The sequence below is a fragment of the Equus quagga genome, chromosome 2, assembly GCF_021613505.1.
Source record: "Equus quagga isolate Etosha38 chromosome 2, UCLA_HA_Equagga_1.0, whole genome shotgun sequence".
NCBI lineage: Eukaryota > Metazoa > Chordata > Mammalia > Perissodactyla > Equidae > Equus > Equus quagga.
Window position 1 is genome coordinate 41,976,193 of NC_060268.1, and position 13,965 is coordinate 41,990,157.

General features: G+C 41.2%; 1 protein-coding gene across 1 annotated transcript; it reads left to right on the forward strand.

Annotated features, from left to right (window-relative positions):
* The first annotated feature begins 4,694 nt into the window (after positions 1-4,694).
* C2H15orf48 (chromosome 2 C15orf48 homolog) lies at positions 4,695-8,182 on the forward strand. Its single transcript, XM_046650908.1, has 5 exons — positions 4,695-4,827; positions 4,965-5,026; positions 5,188-5,273; positions 6,207-6,267; positions 7,758-8,182. The coding sequence occupies exons 2-5, from the start codon at positions 4,991-4,993 to the stop codon at positions 7,824-7,826; spliced, it is 252 nt and encodes an 83-aa protein (XP_046506864.1). The 5' UTR covers positions 4,695-4,827; positions 4,965-4,990; the 3' UTR covers positions 7,827-8,182.
* The last annotated feature ends 5,783 nt before the right edge of the window (positions 8,183-13,965 follow it).

Sequence of the window (13,965 nt, forward strand, 5' to 3'; positions counted from 1 at the left end):
CAAATAAGGTTATTTTCTTATATGACCACAGTACAGTTATCAAATTCAGGAAATTTAACATTGATACAATATTTTAATCTGTCGTCCAGTGAATTTAATCCATTGTCCCAATAGTAATTTTTTTCCCATTACAGTATCCAGTCTAGGATCATACATTCTGTTTAGTTCTTTTGTCTCTTTAGCTTCTTTTAATCTGAAACATTTCCCCAGTCTTTCTTTTTTTTTATTTATTTTTTTTAAATTTTTTTTTAAAGATTTTATTTTTTCCTTTTTCTCCCCAAAGCCCCCCGGTACATAGTTGTATATTCTTCGTTGTGGGTCCTTCTAGTTGTGGCATGTGGGACGCTGCCTCAGCGTGGTTTGATGAGCAGTGCCATGTCCGCGCCCAGGATTCGAACCAACGAAACACTGGGCCGCCTGCAGCGGAGCGCGCGAACTTAACCACTCGGCCACGGGGCCAGCCCCTCCCCAGTCTTTCTTGACCATGACATTTTTGAAGAGTACACACTTAGTATTTTATAGAACAACTGGTTCCTGATTTGTGTTTGTCTGATGTCACAACATGACAGATTCAGGTTATGTATCACCAGTGGAGTGCTACAGAAGGGGTGTCATGTCCTCAGCGCAGCTGGAGGCATGTGACATCTGCACATTATTGGTGATACTAACTTTGATCACTTGTTTACGGTACTGTCCAGTTTCTCCACTGTATAGCTACTATTTTTCCTTTTGTAATTATAAGTGTTTTTTAAGGACATAGATTATATATACATTTTTATTTTCCTTTATTACAAAAGTAATTAGAATTAAAAAGTAATTGGTAAAAGTAATTAGAATGCTGGAAAGTACAGATAAACATGAAGAAAACACTTGGGTATTTAACTTTCCAGTACCTTTGCATGTATAGATAATTTTTCAAAACCCAAAAAACGTAGTACTTGTACCTCCTATTTTTCTCACCTAACAATATCTAGTGAGCATCTTACTGAACCATCACTCAAGGTGCCATCCTAGGTGCTGGAGTGTAGTAGAGACAGACATGGCACTGATAGGGCCACTGGGAGCATGGACTTCAGATCATTCAGGGAATTCAGCACAGCAAGGAGATGCACTTCAACAGATGGACGGGGTGTGATCACAGCACAGTTTCTGAAATACAGGAAGTCATCAGTGTTAGGCCTTTGTTGGAAAGTTTGCTATTTCTGACTGGAGCCAGGACTAGTGAGTAAGCAAAACCTCACTATTTGGGAATAATTAAGGAAAAGACGTGTCTTGTTTACAAGTACAAAGTATAATGCAGTTAAAATTATTCTTACTGACTCCTCGCTTTTGAGGAGTAGGGAAAATACCTAGAAACTTTATAAGAACTCTGACAATTTTCATTCATGTTCTCTATCCGTTATTGATTTTACGTGACAAGGAAGCTGTGAAGCCTTTGCCATCCCAAGACCTGTCTGGCCTGAACTCAATAATTCATACTCTAGCTGTGGGCCCCTTGTTTTTTTGTAGAAAAAGTTTCTTGTGGTTAGGCTGGAAATTTAGGACCCATTCTTTAGTTTGAGGCTGAGTTTTGATTTCAAAATGTCTTTTTAAATTGCAACTATAACTTCTCGACAGAACTTTAGAAGCCTGAGGACAAAATTCATGTGTCTTCTCTCATCGAAATAATAAATGATGAAGGCAGATCAAGGTTTTCTTTGACTCAGTTGTAATGTTTTAAGGATGGCTCTGGGCAACTTCCAAAAGCTGTGTTCTTAATCAGCGAGAAAATTAAAACATTTCAGCTTCTAAGCACCTGGGCAGTGTGAACAGTTTTCCCTACACTGAGCTCAAGCTCCTTTCTGAGCCACATTAACAGCCTTAAACCATATGGACCTTCCAAAATTTAACAAATCCAGGATTTGCTAAACCTGATAACTAGGTGGCCACTGAAGGATGGGCAGAAAGAATTTTCAACAAAAAATATTTCATAAAAGAATATGCTATTTTCATTATAAAACCTGAGCTGGGCCAATTAAAATCTAAATTTAAATTCCTGGAGTAGAAACCAAGCAGCCATGGCTCCATGCTCCTGCAAGCCTGGGTTTCGGCAGCTAGAGAAAGTTCTAGAAGTTTCTGGCAATTGGGGTGGGGCAGGGAAGCTCCCCTAAGGGATTATTGGCTTTGAAGCAGCCACAGAGGATGATGCTGGTGAGTGTCCTGAGTTGGTTCCTTTGGGGGCCGCCAGGGTTTGAAGAGTGGGAACTGTGCCTGCTAGTCATCCTGGGAAAGCCCAAACTACACGTGGACCTCGCGTCTCCCACAAGCTCAGTAAACCTGGGCATTAACTGAAAGACGGGAAAGTGGCTTTCTGGGTCTAATTCTTATTGCTGCAAATAGAAATACGCAGATCTTAAAGGTTATATGGGCACATCATATCTAACTGTATACTCTGTGAATTTTTTTTTTTTTTTTGAGGAAGATTAGCCCTGAGCTAACTACTGCCAATCCTCCTCTTTTTGCTAAGGAAGACTGGCCCTGAGCTAACATGCATGCCCATCTTCCTCTACGCCTGCCACAGCATGGCTTTTGCCAAGCGGTGCCATGTCCGCACGCGGGTTGGTAACCAGCGAACCTTGGGCCGCAGAGAAGCAGAACATGCTCACTTAATCGCTGCACCACGAGGCTGGCTCCTACTCTGAGTTTTTAAAACATTTTATTCTGAACATTTTCAAACATGCATAAAAATAGAATAATAAACTCCCACATACCTATCACCTAGATTGAATAATTATTTTGCTGTTTGCTTCATTTGTTTTTATTAACTGAAGTATTTGAAAGTAAATCCCAGACATCATATTTCTTCCTTAACTATCTCCATATGCAATCTCTTAAGGTTTTCTTTTCAGCATAACCATAATACCATTTATCATAGCTAACAAAATTAACAATACTCTTTAATATTATTTCATACCTGGCCTAATAAATGTCTCTTACAGTTGGTTTGTCTATTTGTACATTCAAATAAATACCCTCATCTTTTATAAATTTTCTCAGACCTCCTTAGAATGAATTATCTGTGGAGGGGTTGTTACTTGTGGGCACTAACTTGTAAGAACCCTGAAGTAAAAGACTTGTGTCATTAATCTTTTAAATTTACTGTGTCCCCACTCCCGGAAAAATGCCTAGAGTACTAGAAAACAGTACTGCATCTTGAAAAGAAATGACATTGGTCAAGTAGGGCTCTGAGTTTGAGGTCCTTACCAGGCAGGGGCTACACATTTTAATTTCTTATAAGATTTCTTCCTTCCACTCTTCCTTCCCAGAAAAATTATCTTTAATTAACAAAATGAGGGGTTTTGTTTTTAAATAACTTTCTGACAAAAGTAGCTTTAGAAATGTCTCCAGTTACCGCTCTGGGGTCACACATTAAGAACCCCTGTCATAATGAGTGGGCAGGAAGCTACATTTATGATCTGCTTCATATAAAACAAATCTTTTCAAACCATAATTACTATTTGTTGAGTGCCTACTACAGGCAAGGCAGAGTGCCACGTGCTTTACATACATTTTTTCCAATTCCCTCCTGAGCTAGGTTTGTCCCATCTGACAGATATATAAACTGAGACTCATAAAGGTGAAGTAGTTTCCTCGAAATCAGTCTGGTAGTAAAGTGTGGCAGGGGTGGGCTCTGAACTCAGGTCTGTATGAATGCAGAGCCCTTGTCTAGAATTAAATGAGGTTGAAACAGAGCTGGGTCTGGCCCTTTCCACGGAACATTAAGATGTTTCTGTTTTAACGTTAACTCATAGCTTGGACTTCAAATAGTTTAAAAATAGTTGTTTTTAAACAACTGAGCTTGCGCTCTTGTCTTAACTGCAGTAGCTAAGAGCAGGGAGCAGAAAGAATAGTGATGTCGATGCCAGACAAACCTGGGTTCTGATTACATCTCTGCCTCTTACTGGCTATGTGACTAGAGCATCTCTGAGCCTAAATAACATACCTTGCAAAAATGTGGAGAAGATTCCAGCACAGTGTCTGGCACACAGCCGCTGATTTAATGGAATTGTTGTTCTCCTTATTTCCGTGGTTTTGCAGCCGCCTGCATGCTCTGTGCAAGGCCAGGCTGCTAGCTAAGGGGCGAGTTAAAAGGGGACCTCAAGACGAAGCCAGCCGTCGGGGTCGTCTCAGAGATAGATCTTCTCTCGGAAGTCTTTCAAGCTGATTCTTTTTATTTCTTCTCCCCTAACCCCCTGACTTTTTTCAACGGGAAAAATCAGGATACCATGGGAGTTATTCTGAAAGCACTTTACAATTTAACTTCACTTATCACCATATGTGCGCTACATCACGTTTTGCAGCTTTGAACGTCATTAGATTTAATTCTCATTTACCTGCCTGCACCTGGGAGCCTCCCCTAGGACCCCTGGCTCGGCGGCTTCTTTTCCGGATCCCCTTTTAGAGGGGTTGGTTTTCACCCCTTGTTCCCAGTACCCGACCCTTGCAGGCGCCGGGGCTGGCCGGGAACCATCCGGAGCGCCCACGCCCAGCCCGGGCTCGCGCGGGGCGGCGGGTTAGAACCCAGGCGAGCGGCAGGGGGCGCCGGCGCCCGCGTTCGGCTGCACAGCGTCTGTGGACACGGAGGCCTGCAGGGGGCGCCCGGGAGCCGGCGCCGAGCGGGGAAAGCGAGTCAGGCAGGTCCCGTACGCCCCCTGCCCGCCCGCGTGACCCCAACGCCCGGGCCGGCGCTTCCGGAGCGGTTGTGGTTGGGATATAAGGCGCCGAGGCCGAGGCGCGCTCGGCTCTGAGCGTTAGCTTCGTCTGCGCGGCGCCCCGCCCGTCCCCCAGGTGAGCTGCCCGCGGGCGCAGGCGCCGGCGAGCCGGCCCGAGGCTCGGCTTTGGAGAACGCTGGATGGGTCGACGCCTCCCAGGTTGGGTCCTAGGGGCTGAAGTTTTGATCAATATCTTGGACTTTTTAATTCTAGATTTGGCATTCGACACTGAAGTCATCATGAACTTTTTCCAACTCCTGAGGAAAAAGAAGGAGGTAAGTTTCTAAAGCAGTTGAAAATCTCGACTGAAAATATTAATTTAAAAAGATGAACAGAGGGTGCAAATTTTGAAGAAAGTGTACAATGGTATATAGCAATTCTGTTATAGTTCACGTTGAAACATCGGAATATTTACTCTCCACCTGTTCTCTGTTAGCTTATTCCTTTGGTGGCGTTCATGACCGTGGCGGCGACTGGAGCTACGTCTTTTGCTCTATATTCCCTTCGAAAAACCGATGTGATGTAAGTAGGCACCATTTATAAAAACGCTTGTGGCAGTGTTAGGTTGACCTTCGGGTTAGGAAATGCATGGTATCAGTTTCCTGGTTTTTCTCCCCAGGATGAGAATGTTAAATTGTGAACTTGGAGTCAGGGCTAGAAAACATCCTGGTATCAAAAGACTCTTAAATTATGCTATGAATAAAATTAGTTTGTTTCCTGTATCTAAATATCCTTTCATCCATTGACCCTCCTCCTCTTCTCCTGCAGCGTAGTTTGATTGTTTTTCTTTTTAAGTTTTGAAATTTAAAGTTCTTAAATGGTATTTTGGGATATACATCATCAAAATTAAATCGTCATTTTAAAGAAATTTTTACATTTCAATTTGTTAGAAAGGTCTTTCCTAATTCGGTAGAGTTTATAGATTCAGTTGTCGGCAATGAACCCAATCTCAGCTCTGGATATAGGAAGGTAAAATACCACACATCCTGGAATAAGAGCAAGAAAAAGACTTGAAACTGATCTGGGCCTGGTGCAGGGCTGGAAAGGCCAGTAAAGCTCGCGTCTGACAGAGGGACCTCGTGCCCTGCAGTTCACCACCTTACAGCCTTCAAGTCCAGCCCTTCTGCTGGTGCCAGAAACCAGGGCAAGAACACTTTTGCTTGTTCTTATCCTGGCGCTTCCACCCTCGTTGCTACTCATCTTATGGGAACATTCTCCAGTGTGGCCCAATGAAGGGAATCTGACCTCCTACCTGTAGAGGTGTTGATCCTCAATGTTTGAGCCAAACAGTGAAGCTCCTTGAGCGCAGATTGATAGGAATCTTCCCTCAATTTCAGTGAATGGATGAATGCCTGGGTAGGCAGTCTGGGTCTGTCCCTGGCGTGTGTATAGACCCAAGATCAGAGTTGGTTTAAATTCGCTGACTTTGTTTAATCAGCTTTCTTTTATTTTTAGCATTGATCGAAAAAGAAATCCAGAACCTTGGGAAACTGTGGATCCTAGTGTACCTACAAAGGTATTGCTAAATTTGAAAGTGATTTACAGTTAGCTCAAGCCTTAGCACCCTTGTCAGCAAAATAGATGTAATACCTTTCACTTTTAGGGTGCTGGTGAGTGTTAGAGAGGGTGCTATGGAGTTTGAGAGATCTAGTGCAAGTCCTTGTTCCATCATTCACAGGTGATGTTAGACAATTTGCCCTGAGACTCGCAGAATGTATAAAATAGGCCCTATAATAAGGCTCTACCTCAGAATTAAGAGGATTAAAGAGGATAAAACACACAGAGCCCATTAGTACAGTGCCTCGCCCATAGTAAGCAGTCAAATATTAACTTTTATCATTATTATAATACATTATCTCATTTTTATGCTTTATTTATCTAAAGTTAATATAAGGTCTATTGTGATAAATAACAGGAGTTCCTGAAAACAGGAATGGCATTCTCTTTAAGCAAAATTAGCTAATATCTACTCATTCTTTTAAGAGTAGTGCCAAGATTTTTCACATTTTAAATATTTTGGAAGTAAGAAATATTTACTCTGTTGGAATGAATACTACTTAGGTCTGTCAGGAAAGATATATATATATATATTTTTAAGTATACTTTTTTTGGTGAGGAAGATTGGCCCTGAGCTAATATCTGTTGCCAATCTTCCTCTTTTTTTTTTCTTTTTCTCCCCAAAACCCCAGCACACAGTTGTATATCCTAGTTGTACGTCATTCTAGCTCTTTTATGTGGGATGCCACCACAGCATGGCTTGGTGAGTGATGTGCAGATCTGTGCCCAGGATCTGAACCGGCAAACCCTGGGCTGCCTAAGTGAAGTGTGCAAACCCAGCCACTCAGCCACAGGGCTGACCCCTATATGTTTTGTTTTTTTTTTAACAAAACTTTCTAATAACACAGTTTGACTTAGTGAAGGATGTTTAGGATCTTTGAAACCACCTACATCTCCTAGGTCCTGGGGTGATAGAGAACTTGTGAGGATAAATGAGAGTCTCTGTATATGAGTCCTTTGAAAGTCAAGGACTGTCCACAGCTCTCTCCCTTTCCCTTATGTATGACTTAGATCCCTTGTACCTTCACTGAGTAATTACAATGAAGAAATTTTGTCAAGAGCCTACTGTGTGCCAATCCCCATGCTAGGAGCATTATCCATCCACTCATAAGGAGCTGATGCACTTTTTTGAACTTATAGGTCATATAAAGTCTTGGGAAGTTTAAAAATTTAGAACTTGTTAAGTGAAAGTGGGGCGAATGTATAATACCCTTCTCTCTGATCCTATAACAATTAGGAACCCCAGGGCTCTTTAGAGGGATAGAGGGATAGAAACCAACCTGTGTTACTGTTTTGTGCATGTTTTAGAGATGGGAAGAGGTGATTCTTTGACTACAAATGCCGTGGTGGTGCTTTCTCCAGAGGGGAGTGTGGACAGATCCCAAAAGGGGACGAGAGGAGGAAGGACAGATCCTAGCAAAACATTTTTATTTTCCTTTTTTTTTAAAGCTTATAACAATCAACCAAGAATGGAAGCCCATTGAAGAGTTGCAGAAGGTCCGAAGGGCAACCAAATGACCAGCCCTCGCCCCTTTCTTCCCAAGAGTACTCTATGAATCTAGTGGAAACACTTCTGCACAAACTAGATTATGGATACCAGTGTGCGGAAATGCTTCTGCTACATTTTTAGGGCTTGCCTACTTTTTCGGACTCTGGATAAGGAATTTTAAAGATAGTGCAGTGATAACCACGTAGTCCAAAAATAAGTTTCTATGTTTATTTTCTTGTTGTAAGTTTGACTTTTGTGTACTGAAATTTTTATGTTTATGATGCCTGACTGTTTTCCTTGAAATGTATAAAGATTTGTAAATTAGATTGTCTGTAATAAAATACCATTTGTGCAAGATTTCTTAAAGATTAGATACATATTTAAATGGAGGAGAAAGTCTTTTTTTATGGGAGAGAAACACATTTTGAAGCACGGAGCTTCATCTTTTAAATAATATCCAGTGCAAATTTCTGTGTAAACTTTTCTTCCCAGTTTATTCATTCACCAGAAATTTATTGAGCACCAACTGTTAGCTGGGGACTGTTTTTGTGCAGATGAGATAAAGTAATGAATAAAACTGAATTCTGGAGGGAGATGAAGAAAAGATGGTAATAAGTTCAATGAGGAAAATGAAGAAGAGATGGGGTATGAGATTGCATAAGGATGGGTCCTGGAGGACGTGCTGGGATTCTGGTGGTGAATAGGAAGGTGGGGCGTGCTGAGATTGGCCCTAAAGATGCCAAGGCTGACAATGGTGCTCCTGTGAGGGTTGGGGAGGGGAGGAGTCTGGGGCGCCTCTTCTCTCTGGCCAGTGGTGACTCGGAGACTGAAGGTGCAATCAAACCCAGCATGCCTCTGGGCTTCCCTCCTTGACTGTTCTTGAAAATAGGACCAAGCAGAAAATTGCTTTTCATTAACTTTAAAAAAAAATTGAGATATAATTCACATACCATAGTATTTATCCATTTAAAGTGCACAATTCTATGGTTTTCAGTATATTCATGATGTTTTTCAACTGTCTCCACCATCTAATTCCAGAACGTTTTCATCACCCCAAAAAGAACCCTGTAACCATAGCATTCATTCTGCCATTCCTGACCCCTCTGCTTCCAGCCCCAGGCAAACACTGATGAATTTTGTCTTTATGGATTTGCCTGTTCTGGATATTTCGTATAAATGGAATCATACATTATGTGGCCTCTGTGTCTGGTTCCTTTCACTTAGCATAATGTTTTCAAGATTCATCCATGTTATGCCTTCTATCATTATGTCATTCCTTTTTATGACTAATAGTCCATTGTATGGATGGACACATTTTATTTATCCATCGGTTGGTGGACATTTGGATTCTTCCCACTTTTGGGCTATTATGGATCATGCTGTCATGAACAGCCAGGTACAAGATTTAGTGCAGCCAGATATTTTCAGTTCTCTTGGGTATATACCTAGGTTTATTAACTCTTTTAAATAAAGGTGATAGATGCTTTTTTCTTAATTTCTGTTTAAATATAATAAAAATTTAAGAGAAGGCCTAAATTCTTATCACCGTCAAGGCAATAAAAATAACTAGCTCTTGCTAGAGGCTCAGCAATTCTGAAAGGATTAAAGCAAGACTACTTCTGCCAACCTCTGCTGCTTCCTTGTGGCCTCAAGTTTCCTCAGATTGAAAATTTCTCATGTTTCATCTCAAGGAAGTACATGTACCCATTAGGAAGCACAATTTTATTTGCTTAAACTTCTAAAGTGCAATGTGATACCATTTAGGAAAATAAAACTAAACGGTCTTGTGATAGTTGGCCAATGAGGAGAGCAAACTGTAGAGTGTTTTATGAGGGGTGACCATGCCTTTCAACTTTAAAACACAAGCTTCATTGAAATGCGGTGGCTTTAAGGGTGAACGCGGCCATGGAAGGGAGCAGGCAGCAGGTTTGGGAGGGAGAAAGGCCAAGAGTCATATTGACATTTACATTTCAAAAGATTTATTGATTTCATTTTTGGTTGTGCTCTTAGCATTTTCCCCCAATGTCTTATTTCACAAATCTTCAAATATGCAGAGAAGTTGAAAAATTAGTACAAAGAACACTCACGCTTTTTATAAATTAACATTTTGCCACCTTTGCTATATCTTTCTGTATATTATGCTCTTTTAAAACAGAGTCTTTGAAAATGAGTTGCAGATGTCGTAAAGCTTTTCATGCCTAAGAGGAAGGACATTCTAGCTGACTGTAATACAGTATCCTCCCTAAGAAAATTAACATTAGTACAATAGTATCACCTAACATACAATCCGTTTCTATTTTCTCTCCTTGTAATGTCCTTTATAGCTGTGGTTTTAGGTCCAGAATCCAATCCAAAGTCCACTTGTTGCCCTGAGTCCTCGATAAATATTGGGTCATGAGAACAACTCCAGAGGAGCTTGTTTCGAACTGCTGTCTCTACAGAATTTGATCTGGATAAGATTCTCTTTGATGTGGACTTTGACCTTTTTTAATGTGAGATATCATAATGACATTCTCGTATAATTTAAATATTTAAGAAGTTGTACGATTACTGAGCATTCATTATGTGGAGGGCATTGTGCTGGCCTCAAGGATCTGACGTAGGAAAGGGAGACACACTTATGAACAAATCAAAGCAATACAGTGACAATAAAGCCAGGATAGAAAGAAGCACATGGTACAAAGGAAAGTTTTCCCAAGAAGATGGATCCTGAAAGACTAATCAGTCTAGTTTCTTGAAAAACCAATAGTGAGAAGTCAGCAGGGCAATTGAAGTAGAGGTGCATATTGACCAAGGCATAAGGGGTCAAAACAACATACTTTCTGGAAACTTGGAGTAGTATAACACATGGAATTTAATATTGGACTATAAAGCAGGATAGGTGGAATACATAGGACCTTTTATGCTATTATCCTGCAGGTACAAAGGAACCAGAAAAGGGTTTTAAGTTGGGGAAAGAGAGAATACAGTTTACTTAATGGAGTATGGGCTATAGCAACGAGAGGTGGGGGGTGCGCATTGGAAGGGACTTTGGTTGGAGGCCAGAGACCAGCTGCTGCCAGTGGCCCAGGGTACAGACAGTAAGGCCGTAACCAACCAAGGCAGTGGTGGAGGGAATGAAAAAAAGAGGCTGCATTGGAGAGCGAATGACGAGAACACCTCAAGGCTCATTGGATGTAGCTGAGGGATATCCAAAATGACTCCAAATTTCTCACCTGAGAGTAGCTGGGTGCGTGGTGCCAAGACAGAAAATATAGGAGGAAAAAAATAGAATGTTCAAGGGAGGGGCAGATAAGGAAGAAAATGAGTTAGGCCTTGGAATCCTGTTGGGAGCCAGGGAGCTATCTATGTAAATTACTTCTGGAGAGCTGCAACGGGGCGTGAGCTGGAGACAGTTTGTGGGGTGGTAAAACCAAGGGCGTGGATGAGATTGCCTACTCGGGGCAGAGGGGAGAGGGCATGTAAAGTGACATGAAGACTGAACAGAGAGTGACATTGTCATGAAGGACATGGGCAGGGGAAGAGGGTCTGGTCCCTGATGGGGATGGGGAGAAATGGTTAGGGAAGGAGGAGGACCGGGAGATGCGTCCTGGACCCTAGAGAGAGAGGAGAGCTCTTCCCTGTCAGGAGTTGTTACCGTTGGCAATTAAACCAAAGCCTGGAGTCCTTTCAGCTTTATGGCCGTGAGCCTTACGCCAACATCTATAATTCTCTCACATGAGAAACAAGATGTGAAGGAAACTTTCTGAATAAAAAACTTAAAAACCTGTTCCATATCGCTAAAAACTGGAGTGAGGTCTAATTAAATACTCATTCGCCATCATTTTTTATTTTCTTGGGGAAATTCTCTCACATTTTAGTTGGGACTTTCTGGTAGAGAATGAAATTACATGCTCTGAAATCAGACCTCTCTGCCACTTAGTACCTGTGTCGCTTTGGACAAACCTCAGGTTCCTCATCTATAAAATTGGGTTAATTTGTACCTGCTTGGGTTAGTTGTGAAGATTATGTGAGATAATAAAGTAGTTAACGTGGTGTTTGGTACTAGTTGTTCAATAAGTGTTCCCTTCTCTCTTTTTAAAAAATCATTATCGCTATAAAGTAGAACACTCTTAATGTGTTTAAAATTATATTCTTCCCTGAGTGGGAACATTGCCTGTTTGAAATTCACACATAGCTCTTCTGGTGATGGCTCCACCTTAGTTCACAACGCCCCAGTGATAAACCTTTGCTGGAGCACACCCATAGGTAAATGCACCCCACCTTGACGCCAACCTGTGTAGACACCTGGCCAAAGATAAGAGCCACTGCGTCTATGCCCACATAGAGGATCTCCCATCCAGAAAAGACATAGCAACAAAAATAGTTACATATATATACATGTTATACAATATATAAATATATCCTTAGAGACGAATCTCCATATTAATCATCACGATATTCACACAAGCACGTTACATATATTCTCACATTCAAAAGTGATGGTGTGCGGTTTGAATAGGAATGAAATGAACGCATGTACCTAAGATAGCAGGAGGCGTTGGGATTCGTTTTTCTGGTAATTATCCCTTATAATGTGTTTTCCCCATGCTTAGAAAGCTGCCTCAAGCAATGATATAATTTCTCTCTAGAAACTAAGGCTTTTTGTTTTGTTTTGGTGGTGTGTTACTACATCATCTGCCTGTGTGCATGCATATGCTTAGCTACAAAATGAAAATTAGAATAAAATTAAGGAAAACCCCAAATTTGATAACTCTCGCACACACTCGAAAACCAATTTGCTCATTCACCTACTATGACTTATAATATATGTATATATAATAAAATACTGCTTATTTGAAGAGAGGAAGTACTGTTTAAAAAATTAAACTCCACTTTTTTGTATTTATATCGAGTCATGTGTGTGATGTTTCCTTTACTTTGTCGTGTGTAATTGTGAAGTTGATGCTGCTCCGTGGTGTTGGTTAAGGCTGTACGGCCCCAGGCAGGTGAACCTGACTCATTTTATGTTATAATGCCTTTGCTTCTCTGAATTCTCCTTGTCAACGTGACTGAGAAATGAGTTCCTGCCACAAGGCAAATCTGATCTGTTGTTTGCTTGTTATTTTGGAGACAAGTTCATTGAGTCAACCACTAAACATTTCTCAAATTCTAATTGTTTTAGATTTTTTTGAAGTGGCACCATTTACTTTTAAAATTATTATAATTATTTTTAGATTGGCCCCTGAGCTATCTGTTAACCAATTTATTTTTCTTTCTTCTTCTCCCCAAAGCCCCCCAGTACATAGTTGTATATTTTAGTTGTGGGTCCTTCTGGTTGTGCTATGTGAGATGCCACCTCAACATGGCCTGATGAGCAGTGCCATGCCCGCGCCCAGGATCCAAACCTCTGAAACCCTGGGCTGCTGAAGCCGAGTGTGTGAACTTAACCACTTGGCCACGGGGCTGGCCCCTATTTTTTTTTTTTTAATTGAGGTATAGCTTAGATATAATAAAATGAACAGATCTTAATTGTTAGTTAGTTAGAAGCATTTTGATAATTATATGCACCATGAAACCATCATTCAAAACAAGCTGCTGAACATTTCTATCACTCCAGAAAGTTCTCGTGTGGCATCACTTACTTTTAAAATTAAAAACCACTGAATTGGACACTTAAAAAAGAGGAGTTTTATGGTATGTCCCACATTTACTTGCTATCTTGCCTCAAGAGATAACAGAGGCTGGCATAATTATGCCATATGCAGTAATCCCTCCCTCCACCATATATTACGTTTGATTTGCTTTTTTCCCAAAAACCCAAAATTGGAAGTTGCTCAAGATTGTAAAAAACACACCAACAAAGGGCTGGCCCTGTGGCTGAGTGGTTAAGTTTGCACGCTCCGCTGCAGGCAGCCCAGTGTTTCGTTGGTTCGAATCCTGGGCGCGGACATGGCACTGCTCATCGAACCACGCTGAGGCAGCATCCCACAGCTGGATTAGTATATGCTTCACCAACTCCTCTGCCACTGATATATGTTAGGGCTCGCTCAGCAAGCAAGAAACCCTCAACGTCACCAAACCAAATCCTTCCAAACCACACTAGAAATCTGGCTAATTCTTTCAGTAGAAGAGTGGTTCTCAAACTTTAGCTGTATCTCAGAATCTCCTGGAAGACATGTTAAAATG